Source organism: Armigeres subalbatus, chromosome 1, assembly GCF_024139115.2.
Source record: "Armigeres subalbatus isolate Guangzhou_Male chromosome 1, GZ_Asu_2, whole genome shotgun sequence".
Taxonomy (NCBI): domain Eukaryota; kingdom Metazoa; phylum Arthropoda; class Insecta; order Diptera; family Culicidae; genus Armigeres; species Armigeres subalbatus.
This window is the reverse complement of record NC_085139.1, coordinates 23,816,973-23,832,826: the sequence shown is the minus strand read 5'-3', so window position 1 is coordinate 23,832,826 and position 15,854 is coordinate 23,816,973. Positions and strand designations below refer to the sequence as shown.

The 15,854-nt window shown below is 42.9% G+C and overlaps 1 protein-coding gene across 2 annotated transcripts in view; it reads right to left on the bottom strand.

Annotated features, from left to right (window-relative positions):
- Positions 1–15,854, bottom strand: part of LOC134222716 (dynein beta chain, ciliary) — a 70,886-nt gene that overhangs the window by 34,455 nt on the left and 20,577 nt on the right. For both annotated transcript variants that reach the window (XM_062701882.1, XM_062701889.1), the window contains exons 5-9: positions 15,584–15,849; positions 14,826–15,524; positions 9,816–10,110; positions 8,808–9,756; positions 7,493–8,754 (exon numbers count right to left, since the gene is read on the bottom strand). In XM_062701882.1, coding sequence (XP_062557866.1) covers positions 7,493–8,754; positions 8,808–9,756; positions 9,816–10,110; positions 14,826–15,524; positions 15,584–15,849 — 3,471 coding nt within the window. The remainder of the gene's footprint in view (positions 1–7,492; positions 8,755–8,807; positions 9,757–9,815; positions 10,111–14,825; positions 15,525–15,583; positions 15,850–15,854) is intronic.

Sequence of the window (15,854 nt, the reverse complement as noted above, 5' to 3'; positions counted from 1 at the left end):
TCGGAATTCGATGAATTCCTGTTCGGAATTCGATGAATTCCTGTTCGGAATTCGATGAATTCCTGTTCGGAATTCGATGAATTCCTGTTCCGAATTCGATGAATTCCTGTTCGAAATTCGATGATATCCTGTTCGGAATTCAATGAGAGTTCGATGAATTCCTGTTCGGAATTCTACAAATTCCTGTTCGGAATTCGATGAATTCCTGTTCGGAATTCGATGAATTCCTGTTCGGAATTCGATGATTTCCTGTTCGGAATTCGATGAATTCCTGTTCGTAATTCGATGCATTCCTGTTCGGAATTCAATGAATTTCTTTTCCGAATTCAATGAATTGCTGTTCGGAATTCGATTAATTCCTGTCCAGAGTTCGATGAATTCCTGTCCAGAGTTCGATGATTTCCTGTTCGGAATTCGATGAATTCCTGTTCGGAATTCGATGAATTCCTGTTCGGAATTCAATGAATTCCTATTCGGAATTCGATGAATTCCTATTCGTAATTCGATGAATTCCTGTTCGGAATTCGATGAATTCCTGTTCGGAATTCGATGAATTCCTGTTCGGAATTCGATGAATTCCTGTTCGGAATTCGATGAATTCCTGTTCGGAATTCGATGAATTCCTGTTCGGAATTCGATGAATTCCTGTTCGGAATTCGATGAATTCCTGTTCGGAATTCGATGAATTCCTGTTCGGAATTCGATGAATTCCTGTTCGAAATTCGATGAATTCCGATCCGGAATCCGATGAATTCCTGTTCGGAGTTCGATAAATTTCTGTTCGGAATTCGATGAATTCCTGTTCGAAATTCGATGAATTCCTGTTCGGAATTCGATGAATTCCTGTCCGGAATTCGATGAATTCCTGTTCGGAATTCAATGAATTCCTGTTCGGAATTCGATGAATTCCTGTTCGAAATTCGATGAATTCCTGTTCGGAATTCGATGAATTCCTGTTCGGAATTCGATGAATTCCTGTTCGGAATTCGATGAATTCCTGTTCGGAATTCGATGAATTCCTGTTCGGAATTCGATGAATTCCTGTTCGGAATTCGATGAATTCCTGTTCGAAATTCGATGAATTCCTGTTCGAAATTCGATGAATTCCGATCCGGAATCCGATGAATTCCTGTTCGGAGTTCGATAAATTTCTGTTCGGAATTCGATGAATTCCTGTTCGAAATTCGATGAATTCCGGACCGGAATTCGATGAATTCCGGTCCGGAATTCGATGAATTTCTGTTCGGAATTCAATGAATTCCTGTTCGGAATTCGATGAATTCCTGTTCGAAATTCGATGAATTCCTGTTCGGAATTCAATGAATTCCTGTTCGAAATTCGATGAATTCCTGTTCGGAATTCGATGAATTCCTGTTCGTAATTCGATGCATTCCTGTTCGGAATTCGATGAATTCCTGTTCGGAATTCGATAAATTCCTGTTCGAAATTCGATGAATTCCTGTTCGGAAATCGATGAATTCCTGTTCGGAATTCGATGAATTCCTGTTCGGAATTCGATGAATTACTGTTCGGAATTCGATGAATTCCTGTTCGGAATTCGATGAATTCCTGTTCGGAATTCGATGAATTCCTGTTCGGAATTCGATGAATTCCTGTTCGGAATTCGATGAATTCCTGTTCGGAATTCGATGAATTCCTGTTCGGAATTCGATGAATTCCTATTCGGAATTCGATGAATTCCTATTCGGAATTCGATGAATTCCTATTCGGAATTCGATGAATTCCTATTCGGAATTCGATGAATTCCTATTCGAAATTCGATGAATTCCTATTCGGAATTCGATGCATTCCTGTTCGGAAATCGATGAATTCCTGTTCGGAATTCGATGAATTCCTGTTCGGAATTCGATGAATTCCTTTTCGGAATTCGATGAATTCCTGTTCAGAATTCGATGAATTCCTGTTCGGAATTCGATGAATTTCTGTCCGGAATTCGATGAATTCCTGTCCGGAATTCGATGAATTCTCGCTTAACTTTTCAAAAGGTCCTAAGTAACATTTTTTACATGATTTAATCTGAATAATGCAATTAACGTATTTCATGTTAATCTGTTGATTGCAATACTCAAATTAAATCATGAAAAAAATGTTACTTAGGACCTTTTGAAAAGTTAAGCGAGAATTCCTGTCCGGAATTCGATGAATTCCTGTCCGGAATTCGATGAATTCCTGTCCGGAATTCGATGAATTCCTGTCCGGAATTCGATGAATTCCTGTCCGGAATTCGATGAATTCCTGTCCGGAATTCGATGAATTCCTGTCCGGAATTCGATGAATTCCTGTCCGGAATTCGATGAATTCCTGTCGCAATTCGATGAATTCCTGTCGGAATTCGATGAATTCCTGTCGCAATTCGATGAATTCCTGTCGGAGTTCGATGAATTCCTGTCGGCATTCGATGAATTCCTGTCGGAATTCGATGAATTCCTGTCGGAATTCGATGAATTCCTGTCGGAATTCGATGAATTCCTGTCGGAATTCGATGAATTCCTGTCGGAATTCGATGAATTCCTGTCGGAATTCGATGAATTCCTGTCGGAATTCGATGAATTCCTGTCGGAATTCGATGAATTCCTGTCGGAATTCGATGAATTCCTGTCGGAATTCGATGAATTCCTGTCGGAATTCGATGAATTCCTGTCGGAATTCGATGAATTCCTGTCGGAATTCGATGAATTCCTGTCGGAATTCGATGAATTCCTGTCGGAATTCGATGAATTCCTGTTCGGAATTCGATGAATTCCTGTTCGGAATTCGATGAATTCCTGTTCGGAATTTGATGAATTCCTGTCGTATTTCGATGAATTCCTGTTCGGAATTCGATGAATTCTTGTTCGTAATTCGATGAATTCCTGTGCGAATTCGAGGAATTCCTGTTCGAATTCGATGAATTCCTGTTCGGAATTCGATGAATTCCTGTTCGGAATTCGATGAATTCCTGTTCGGAATTCGATGAATTCCTGTTCGGAATTCGATGAATTCCTGTTCGGAATTCGATGAATTCCTGTCGGAATTCGATGAATTCCTGTCGCAATTCGATGAATTCCTGTCGGAATTCGATGAATTCCTGTCGAAATTCGATGAATTCCTTTCGGAATTCGATGAATTCCTTTCGGAATTCGATGAATTCCTGTTGGGATTCGATGAATTCCTGTCGGAATTCGATGATATCCTGTCGGAATTCGATGAATTCCTGTCGGAATTCGATGAATTCCTGTCGGAATTCGATTAATTCCTGTCGGAATTCGATTAATTCCTGTCGGAATTCGATGAATTCCTGTCGGAATTCGATGAATTCCTGTCGGAATTCGATGAATTCCTGTTCGAATTCGATGAATTCCTGTTCGGAATTCGATGAATTCCTGTTCGAATTCGATGAATTCCTGTTCGAATTCGATGAATTCCTGTTCGAATTCGATGAATTCCTGTTCGAATTCGATGAATTCCTGTTCGGAATTCGATGAATTCCTGTTCGGAATTCGATGAATTCCTGTTCGAATTCGATGAATTCCTGTTCGAATTCGATGAATTCCTGTTCGAATTCGATGATGAATTCCTGTTCGGAATTCGATGAATTCCTGTTCGAATTCGATGAATTCCTGTTCGAATTCGATGAATTCCTGTTCGAATTCGATGAATTCCTGTTCGAATTCGATGAATTCCTGTTCGGAATTCGATGAATTCCTGTTCGAATTCGATGAATTCCTGTTCGAATTCGATAAATTCCTGTCAGAATTCGATGAATTCCTGTCGGAGTTCGATGAATTCCTGTCGAAATTCGATGAATTCCTGTCGAAATACGATGAATTCCTGTCGGAATTCGATGAATTCCTGTCGGAATTCGATAGACTCCTGTCGGAATTCGATGAATTCCTGTTTGGAATTCGATGAATTCCTGTTCGGAATTTGATGAATTTCTGTCGTATTTCGATGAATTCCTGTTCGGAATTCGATGAATTCCTGTTCGTAATTCGATAAATTCCTGTTCCGAATTCGATGAATTCCTGTGCGAAATTCGATGATATCCTGTTCGGAATTCAATGAATTCCTGTCGAGAGTTCGATGAATTCCTGTTCGGAATTCTACAAATTCCTGTTCGGAATTCGATGAATTCCTGTTCGGAATTCGATGATTTCCTGTTCGGAATTCGATGAATTCCTGTTCGTAATTCGATGCATTCCTGTTCGGAATTCAATGAATTTCTTTTCCGAATTCAATGAATTGCTGTTCGGAATTCGATTAATTCCTGTCCAGAGTTCGATGAATTCCTGTCCAGAGTTCGATGATTTCCTGTTCGGAATTCGATGAATTCCTGTTCGGAATTCGATGAATTCCTGTTCGGAATTCAATGAATTCCTATTCGGAATTCGATGAATTCCTATTCGTAATTCGATGAATTCCTGTTCGGAATTCGATGAATTCCTGTTCGGAATTCGATGAATTCCTGTTCGGAATTCGATGAATTCCTGTTCGGAATTCGATGAATTCCTGTTCGGAATTCGATGAATTCCTGTTCGAAATTCGATGAATTCCTGTTCGAAATTCGATGAATTCCGATCCGGAATCCGATGAATTCCTGTTCGGAGTTCGATAAATTTCTGTTCGGAATTCGATGAATTCCTGTTTGAAATTCGATGAATTCCGGACCGGAATTCGATGAATTCCTGTCCGGAATTCGATGAATTTCTGTTCGGAATTCAATGAATTCCTGTTCGGAATTCGATGAATTCCTGTTCGAAATTCGATGAATTCCTGTTCGGAATTCAATGAATTCCTGTTCGAAATTCGATGAATTCCTGTTCGGAATTCGATGAATTCCTGTTCGTAATTCGATGCATTCCTGTTCGGAATTCGATGAATTCCTGTTCGGAATTCGATAAATTCCTGTTCGAAATTCGATGAATTCCTGTTCGGAAATCGATGAATTCCTGTTCGGAATTCGATGAATTCCTGTTCGAATTCGATGAATTCCTGTTCGAATTCGATGAATTCCTGTTCGAATTCTATGAATTCCTGTTCGAATTCGATGAATTCCTGTTCGGAATTCGATGAATTCCTGTTCGAATTCGATGAATTCCTGTTCGAATTCGAGGAATTCCTGTTCGAATTCGAGGAATTCCTGTTCGAATTCGATGAATTCCTGTTCGAATTCGATGAATTCCTGTTCGAATTCGATGAATTCCTGTTCGAATTCGATGAATTCCTGTTCGAATTCGATGAATTCCTGTTCGAATTCGATGAATTCCTGTTCGGAATTCGATGAATTCCTGTTCGAATTCGATGAATTCCTGTTCGAATTCGATGAATTCCTGTTCGAATTCGATGAATTCCTGTTCGAATTCGATGAATTCCTGTTCGGAATTCGATGAATTCCTGTTCGAATTCGATGAATTCCTGTTCGAATTCGATGAATTCCTGTTCGAATTCGATGAATTCCTGTTCGAATTCGATGAATTCCTGTTCGAATTCGATGAATTCCTGTTCGAATTCGATGAATTCCTGTTCGAATTCGATGAATTCCTGTTCGAATTCGATGAATTCCTGTTCGAATTCGATGAATTCCTGTTCGAATTTGATGAATTCCTGTACGGAATTTGATGAATTCCTGTCGGAATTCGATGAATTCCTGTTCGGAATTCGATGAATTCCTGTTCGGAATTCGATGAATTCCTGTTCGGAATTCGATGAATTCCTGTTCGGAATTCGATGAATTCCTGTTCGGAATTCGATGAATTCCTGTTCGATATTCGATGAATTCCTGTTCGATATTCGATGAATTCCTGTTCGATATTCGATGAATTCCTGTTCTGAATTCGATGAATTCTTATGTTCGGAATTCGATGAATTCCTGTTCGGAATTCGATGAATTCTTGTTCGGAATTCGATGAATTCTTGTTGGGAGTTCGATGAATTCTTGTCCGGAATTCAATGAATTCATGTCCGGAATTTGATGAATTCCTGTTCGGAATTCGATGAATTCCTGTTTGGAATTCGATGAATTCCTGTTCGGAATTCGATGAATTCCTGTTCGGAATTCGATGAATTCCTGTTCGGAATTCGATGAATTCCTGTTCGGAATTCGATGAATTCCAGTTCGGAATTCGATGAATTCCTGTTCGGAATTCGATGAATTCCTGTTCGGAATTCGATGAATTCCTGTTCGGAATTCGATGAATTCCTGTTCGGAATTCGATGAAATCCTGTTCGGAGTTCGATGAATTCCTGTCCGGAATTCGTGACGATAATTCGATGAATTCTTGACGAAGTTTTGATGAATTCCTGACGTTTATTCGATCAATTCCAGATGGGAATTCGATGAATTCCTGTCAGGAATTCGATGAGTTCCTGTCTGGGATTCGATGAACTCCTGACGGGATTTCGATGAATTCCTTTCGGGAGTGCGATGAATTCCTAACCGGAACTCGTTGAATTCTTGGCGAGAAATCGATGAACTCCTGACGAGAATTCGATGAATTCCTGAAGGGAATTCGATGCACTTAGAGAATAATAAATCTTCTCTTTAAGTAAAAATTGAACATCGTTAGGTAATTATTGCCTTTCTCGTATACTAAGTATACGTAAAGGCTATATGTTCACTCCAAAAACAAACTTTTTATAGAAGGCTCGGAGACCCATAGTGTTATATACCAATCGACTCAGCTCGACGAATTGAGGTGATGTCTGTGTGTGTGTGCGTGTGTGTGTGTGTGTGTGTGTGTGTGTGTGTGTGTGTGTGTGTGTGAGCACCAAAAGAGCAAAAGTTTAGCTCACTTTTTGCACTTACCCTCAACCAATTTACTCGCAACAAGTTGCATTCGACGCAGTATACTGCCCCATTGTTTCCTATTGAAAATTGGCCGGATCGGACTATGGGCTTGGAAGTTATGGCCAAAATACTTTTCCTCATAAAAAAGCGCGTAAAAAAGTCTAGCTCATTTTTAATGCACTTACCCTAAACGGATTCCCTCACAACAGACTGCATTCGACGCAGTATACTGCCCCATTGTTTCCTATTGAAAATTGGACGGATCGGACAATAGGCTTGGTAGTTATGGCCAAAATACTATTTTTTACAGCACGAGAAAGGCATCATCACCGCTAGGTGGATTAATCTGGGTTTTTTTTTGACGAATCATGGTTGAGATTTGATTGTTGACTTTGTTAGGCATTGTATCAAATCTTTACCACATTAATAAATATTTTTTTTTTAGAATCTTATGAATTCCTCCCAGAAGTTCGAATTTCTAATACTCTTGCAATAGGTCTCGTAAAAGTTTCCAAAGATTCGATATTTTTAAATTTGATTGTTGCTGATCCGGTGCATGCATTTTTCGCCCACTCACCTTTATCAATATATCCTCACCACCTACAATATCTGGGTCAATATAACTGTACGAACTATCTCATTCATAAAAATTATTTAAATTTACCTTCTGTCCATAAAACTCATATCCTTCGTATCTCAACTCACCTTAGTAGCGTGCATCAACTCGATCCAATGGCGCTCTCGGATCGCAGGATTCTGCAACTCCGTAATGGCCCGTAGCGACGTCAACAGATTCTTCAGCACTGCTTCCACGTGCAAGTAGGGATTCCACGAACGCATATCTTTGTCCAACTGGCGTATTTGTTTGCCATAGTTTTTGCACTCGACCTCCATCGCTTCGACGTCGATTTTCTTCCACGGTGTCTTTTTCCAATCGTCCACACAAGATTCCACCGCATATACAAAATCCCATATCTGCTTGACCATTCGGATCTCCTTCCGACACAGCCGGAGCTTGTTATCATCCGGAGGATTGAGCTCGAACAGTGCCGCAGAGTCACAGAGGTTCTTCATTTGCGTCTCCATGATGTTCAGCTCCAGGTTGACCTGATTACACATCTGGTACACATTCTCGCAGGGAACCTTGAAGAAGGCCAACTTCTTGAAGCCCTCCCTGTATAACTTGGAACGGATGTCAAATAGCGTTATTCGCTTCTTAATCAGATCAACCTGGTAGGTCTGCGCCGGGGCGATCTTCTCGCGCACTTTCGACGCCGTCTTCTTGATGTGTAACCATCGCTCCGGCAGTTCGGCGAATTGTTTGTAAACGAGTTCATCGAACTCGACATTGAAACCCTTGAGGAGATCGACGGTCGCCTTCAGAGGTTCGAACATGCTATCGTACATGTTCTCCCGCTCCTTCAGCTTGTTCAACGCAGACAGGATCTTCAGCAGTGTGGGGAAATCTTCTTCGGTGGCTTCGAGGACGAATATCTCATCGCATTCGTTGGCAAACTCTTCCAGTTCTTGCAGGCTGTCGACAACCTTGTTGATCAGATTGTTTTTGTATAAGTTCGACCATTTGCTTATTTCTATGAGGAGCGCTGTTTTGAAGTGGCGCAGGTCAATCGATAGCCAAACGTCAAACACTACGGAGACGTTCAAGTTGACGAAAACCTTGTCATACAGGTCATAGTAACTTTCGATTTGCATTTTGAACTGGTCAAGTGTTGGTGCGACTTCTCGAAGTGGTGTCTCGGTAGACAGAAGCATTTCCATCTCGTCGGCTGTTAGTGGACGCCCATATTTGAGAAACTGCTCCAAAATGCTCTGCTTGTCGTCCAACCATAGGTAGTTGTAGTCGTGGAAACGCTGAGTGTACTCCTCCGCTGTCCGAATCGTCTGGATAACTCTGTTAACGATGGAATCCTTCATCTGTTCGATTTCGATTTGATTCTCCAGGTGGTCTGAAAAGGAATATGTGAACCGTTACTCTGTGGACAGCTTCAGCCGAACTCACCAAAATAGGTCAACAAAGTAACCTCCCCATTCTCGTCAGTTCGTTCACTTTCCGGTGGTTGAGCAACCCTTGGAGTAGTGCTCATACAGTAGATGTCTATCAAAAGACCTTCCACCAAAGCCAGGAATCCACTGGAATCGAAGGCGTCCAACGTCGGCACGAAAAGAGTTTTCGGTGGGTGCAATTCAAATTTGATTTCAAACAATGGTGCATCGTTGCCCGATCGGTTTTCCATTTCGAACTTGATGTACTTCACGCTGGTGTAAACCGACTCCATAATTTCGTTCGAAACCAACGTATCCACATACTCTTGGTAGGGTCTGAACAAAGATAGCTGCGATGCAGTTCGTTCAAGTTCCGAGTGTTCTAAAGAAGAAACTTCCTCCAGCGTATCTGATTGTGACGCTTCTCCTTCTTCGTCCGCAGCTTTTTCTCCAGATGGTTCTCTTTTGACGGATAACGATTCATCCGTACCTTTGGTCTTAACGGACATATCCGAAACTTTCTCTTCGGATTCAACGAAAAAGTCGAAGTAATAGCGGAAATTTTGCTCCATAGACACATCGATCAGTTTCTTGGTATCGAAGCATTCCTGAAGCCGTCGCGCAACCTTACCGGGACGATCATCGATATCCAGCAGAAGATCTTTGCTTCCGTCTTTGCGTTGGTAGAGGGGAACTTGGCCCCAGCTTCTGATGCTGTCCAGGATCTTTTTGATGTTGTTCTGCGCCTTCAGTACCCGCGAATGCAAATTTTGCAGCTTGTCGTAGAAATTCTCGATGAAATCTGGCTCGTAGTTTACCCAGTCAATGCTTCCAGAACAGGCCTGCTCGACTATTTTGTCGATTTCGGCAATTTCCTTGTGGATGAGCTCCTTCTCGCATGGGACACAGTTTTTGGTTATCTCGTTGTACCACTCGACAATCCGCATCAACTTCATTCGTGCTTGCTGAGAAATAAGAAATGTGATAGGACAAAGCAGTTCAAAACTATGGAGAATTGTCATACCCAGAGGTCTTCCTCGATATCGGAAAACTCCAGCGCTTTCTGTGGAATGTTTGAAAGGCCCATACGTTTCATGTAGCGAACTTCCAGTAAAATCATCACCAGCACGTGGTTAAAGTTCATTACCAGCAGGTGGTCTTCCGCTCTAACGAGCAAAGCCTTCCGCATGTGCGTTGCAATCTTTTTGGTAACACCCGCGCTCCACTCTTTGAACAGTTTGAGCTCGAATTCTTCCAACAGTCTCATCAGCTCCTTGTAGTTCTTCATGACGATATCGGCGTCATCTCCTTGAAATAAGCTGCAAGTGAAATGGAAAATGAACGTAAAGCGATGAAAATGTATATTTCAGTTTAATAATTATGCATTTGTTTTGGTTTAAGTGAATCCGCAATCATTCAAGGCGTCTTAGACTATGAGTCCGTCTGTATATGTCGGACAGTAATCCGGTGAAAATAGTTCTCGACAACGATCCGACGGGAACAAGAAGGCGAGGTGCACAGCTGGCAAGGTGGATCGAACAGGTGGAGGACGATTTGGAAGACGAGCGTTTGCTCAATGCGAGTTCTTTGTCCTTTGCGGAACGTATCCCCCGTGTAAAAAAAGAAACGGGTGTAGTACAAACTCGTCTTACGACAAGTTTTATATAAGGGGGCAGCAGGGACAGCAGGGACAGCATGATGTCCAAGGGCTTGACGACCCCTCCCCAGCTGTCTGCGAGTCAGGGAGAACTGCCTAGGGCGTGGTGGGATTTAGCAGTGGGCTCTGCTAAAATCCCTCCCAAAAAACCACAAGTGCCCGTAAGCGGACTCTATCAAAGCGACTGTGTGCCGCTTCAAAAGCACAAGCCCAGGGAGGGAGTGCCAACTGGCATGTGGAGTGTCCCTACTTCGGTAGGGTAGTGCGTGAGCTGCTTCGGCAGGGAGTGAGTGATCTGTTTGTGCTGAGGCAGGAGTGTCATAGCGAGTCGCCGCCGCTATGGCAGCCTCGAAGCGCAGCAGAAGTCTGAGTATGGACTGCACATGCTAAGGTAAGAGTGTCGTAGCGTAGTATCGTTGATTAGTCCCCACATACCGCTATCGACACCTCGAGGCATGCCAGTGGAGTGTTAGAATAAGTTGTGGAGTGTACCTACTTCGGTAGGGTAGCGCGTGAGCTGCTTCGGCAGGGAGTGAGTGATCTGGTTGTGCTGAGGCAGGAGTGTCATAGCGTGTCTCCGCCGCTATTGTCACCTCAAAGCGCAGCAGAAGTCTGAGTATGGACTGCACATGCTGAGGCAGGAGTCGAGGTATCCCATCGACACCTCGAGGCATTGCAGTGGAGTGTTAGAGTGAGCACCTGAAAAGGGTCACATGGAGCGAATGGTCTTTGGAGAAGCTGCTTCGGCGGCAGGGTAGCAGTGGGTTGTACCCACACACCTACAGTTGTGCACATGTGGTGCATGGGGAGTGTCCCTGCTTCGGCAGGGTAGCGTATGGTCTGCTTCGGCAGTGGTGTGATTGATCTGCTCGTGCTGAGGCAGAGTGTCGTAGCGCAATATCTGTAGGCCCAGGCAGTTACCGCTATTGACACCTCGAGGCATGGCAGCGGAGCGTCCGGGAGAGCATCCAAGTAAGACTCAAATGGAGTGAATGGGGTGCGAGCACCCAAGTCAGTCTCGCGTGGGACGAGTGCCTGTGTGAGCGATAATGAGTGAGTACGCTTAGTACTGCCGTCCCCCCAGAAGTAGTACTGCGAGGTAGTTCCTGGGGGAAACGATGGTGGAGCCCAAGGGAGTTTAGTCGGTATTACCGGTATGGTCGAGTCCGACACTCCAGTACACTTCCGTGTGGTAGTTTGGCAACTACAATGCACGTGTACTGGGTTAGTGTGTAAATGCATTCTCCATTGTAAAAAAAAAAAAAAAAAAATTTTTATAAGAAGTTGATCAGTTCACGTAAGGGCTGCGTGTCACAGCCTGACATGAAAGGGAACCTTCTGACGAACGAGCGTGAGGTGATCCAAAGGTGGCGGCAGCACTACGAAGAACACCTTAAGAACATTTTCGCGCCACTGAGTGGGAAGTGTTCCCTCCAAGAAAGAGGAGGAGAATATCGGAAGACGAGATGGTTTTACCCGGTAATGATCCGCCGGTAAACGGAGTACAGTAGCCTCAAGCAGCTCCGAATTACCAACCGGGATCTGTCTTTCAGCACCTACAAACGTCGTCCAATCCAGCCATTCGTCCTTCGATGTTGCAATCCAGCGGCGCTCAAGCCACAACATACGTACCACAGGGGTAACAACAAGAGCAGTCTCAATTTATCAGTCCGCCGGATGATCCGATGATTATGCATTTTCTCCAGCATTTGCAAAATCAGATTCAACTGCATATGAACATGCAGTTCCAGCAACATCGGGCACTTTTGAAGCAACAAGAAGAAATGTTTCGATCGGCATGGAAGGCGATTAAAATACATGTTCCGACTAGCTTGGAGCAAATCCTCGATTTGCTAGCGAGTAACATCCGAGAGTTACGTTATGATCCGGACCAAAACATTACGTTTACTGGATGGTACGTGCGCTACAATGATTTATTCGCCAAATACGCTGTTCGCCTCGACGACGAAGCCAATAAGCCGAAAGTCATTTGGCCGAAATGGTCATTTGGCCGAAAAGGTCATTAGGCTAAAAGGGCCATTTGGCCGAAAGGGTCATTTGGCCGAAAAGGTCATTAGGCTGAAAGGGTCGTTTGGTCAAAACGGTCGTTTGGCCGAGAGGGTCGTTGGGCCGAGAGGGTCATTTGGCCAAGAGGGCCATTTGACCGAAAGGGTCATTTGACTGAAAGGCTCATTAGGCCGAATAGGTCGTTTGACCGGAATGGGGCGTTAGGCCGAAAGGGTCATTTGGCCAAGAGGGCCATTTGGCCAAAAGGGTCATTCGACCGAAAGGGTCATTTGGCCGAATAGGACATTTGACCGAAAGGGTAATTTGGCCGAAAGGATCATTTGGCCGAATAGTTCATTTGAAAAGTGTTTTAATTAGGAATGAGAAGGGAGACGTCTCACTTCTCACTACTCATTTCTCACTTCTCGCTGTAAAAAGTGAGTAGTGAAATGTCTCAATACTTACTTCGCACTACTCACTTTTCACAGTGAGAAGGGAGAAATGAGGAAAGAGCGCTGTGAAAAGTGAGTAGTGCGAAGGGGTAGTGAGACGACTCATTTTTGCTTATAAACTTCCAGGGCATCAAATCGAACCGAATAAGAGGTTGACCCATCAACAAATTTGAGAAAGTATTTTTTGAGTCACTTTAGAGGAGGGTCATAAGCAGAGTGTAAAAAAATCGAATTCAGTAATGGTAATATGGCTTAGAAACTTCTTAGTTATCAACTGTTAATGTGGATGCGACGCGATATTTTCCATCCCCCACTGGAATTTAAACTAAGGAGACAGCCACGTTAAAGAACACGTATGAGAAATCGTCCGGAAATTTGTTTTGAAATTCCTCCGGGAATTTTTTTCGGTTTTTATCTTGGAAATTCCTCCAGAAATAATTTAGAAAATTACTAATCATTATTATGGACACGCTTTTACTGATTTCTTTGAATAATACCATGGAAAACTGATCCAGAAATTCCTTCGGAAGTTCCATCAGGAATTGTTTTTAAAAATCCTAACTAATTTAGTATTTTTTTATATATTAATAAAGAATTTCCAAGGGAATACTCAAAAGAATTTACAAAGCAACCCCTCTAATTGATTTCCTGAATAAATTCCTGAATTTCACAAAGAATAGCTTCGGAAATTCTCCTTGAATTCTTTAGAAGATGGCAAAACGTTTTTGCGGAACAACGATGCATTAACGTTCACTACATTTTCAATAGATTTGATTGGTACACTTATTCAAATATTTTTATAGATTTTTTCATCTTTTGAGAGAATTTCACTCATGATCACGGGGTATTGAATTTTCCCTGATTATGTCAGGAATTCCCTGATAATTCCAGGTATTTTCCAGGTGGGGAGAAATTCCCTGATAATTCCAGGTTTTCCAGGTTTTTCCAGGTAGTAGACACCCTGCGTTTATATATTAAAACATCTGATAGGCTGTAATATTCATTTATTTTTAGAGAACGTTACATAATATGGTGAAGTTCCATAAATAATAAAATAATAATACCGGGCTCAATGTGAACGCACTGGAACTTTTGCTGAGATGTACCAAGTAAACTGCAAGAGCAGCAGCCAATAACAGCTACCGCAGATAGGAAACCAAAGAGAATCTTAACAGTCCCCAAAATCGCAACAGTTAGGCATTGCGGCCACAGTTTAGATGGAAGTAAAGGAGGATGAGAAGTAACTTCGATGTCGTAATGAATATACTTGCTACGCCCTGTTCAAACCTGGAACTATTGAAGAACTAAACTGGTGAGCACGTTCCAATTATTATACTTTTATTTCTTCAATCGCTATATAAAATTTTAAATTTCTGAAATTGATCACTAAATACGCACAGGGCACTGTTTGCTTCTATTGCCGCGGATATTGTGGGAGTCCCAGATATCCGGTTCAAGCTTTAGCTAGCAACGGTGGCTCTTCTCGGCCTTCTATTCCCTGAGTAGCTATTACGAATAAGGGCGTCCTTGTGAAGTTTTGCTGTACCTGTTATGAACAACTAGTACATCCCATTCCCTACACTCACTAATGAAACTTGCCTTGCTTCAGAAGTGAATCCTTTTTGTAGTACTAGTCTTCGTAACAAAAAGGGCACCATTACGGAGCTTGAGATCTGATCAAATTATTCGTAGTACTACTTGACCAACACCCCCAGCCGGGTAAGGGGTAGAGGATGACTCACACACACACACACACACAGGAGACAGCCACGTTGCCTTGAGTTCACGCGTTCAAGTTATTTGATATATACAAAATTGCATCCGCAATGAATCGATTATTCTATGTCATCTATGCAGTTATTGGTCCAAAATTTTACACGAGGATAAAGTCCATCCCAAAAAAACATGTGCTACTTACGGAAACTCGACCATACTAAGCTCACTGATGGGCTTCGTAATGCGATCGCGCAGTTTATGAATCCAAAGAATTGCTCCCGCCACCGGCGGAAATGTGGTATCAATGGGAAGCCCTTCCAATCCCTGCTTCGCATAGCCCGCGCATCCTTCGTCGTAGATCTGCTTCACTATGTTGAGATCGTTATTGTACAAGTGTACGATGTTGGTTATTTTTCGGTGCACATCCGGCAGAATCAGCGGTCTGTTCAAAAGGGAACCGGAGATTGTCACCAGCTTTACCAGCTGGTCAACATTGAAGCACTCGTCGAATGCGAGCACAAACTGGGCAGCCAGTTTCCTCTCCAGTACGTCGGTCTTCGATTGGTACTTCGCTCGATCACGTTCAAAGCTACCTTCGTCCGGACTCGGATCCAGCGGATCATATTGGATTAGTCCCCAGCGGAGATACAACTTGTTGAAATCATCGAAGACGTCCTGGATTTTTCGGCTGATGGCTCTACCCCGAAGCCCTCCAATTTCAACCTTCTCCAGCTTTCGAAACTCGGTAGCTGTGTAGAAGATCTGCTTGATCTGCTCCAGGCGAGCCATGTATGAGTCCAAGCGGTCGAATATCGTTTGCAGCCGAAACGTCCAGGAGCTTGGTTGTGTACTTGGTTGACGGAAGTCATCCAGTCGTGATCGAAAGTCATGAAATTGCTCCCTGACAAAAAGTAAATATGAATAATATGAGGAATCGCGGTAGAATTGAATAACGCTTACTTGTAATAAGTCAAAATATCGATAACGTTGCTGATCTTGATCAAGCATTCATCCGGTTCACCCTGGAAAAGTGATCCTGGATCAAGGCACTTGGTCGCCTCAGCGATCATCATGTTGCTGATCATCTTGAAAAGAATCATCATTCGTGCGTTGCTTCCATAGTAGAAAGAGTGTCCCCACATCATACAGACACAGTGCAACATCGGGGCAATCAATTCCATGGAATCGGTGAACTCGGTGCTCTCGAAGGTTTCGAAATGCTTTCTCTGTT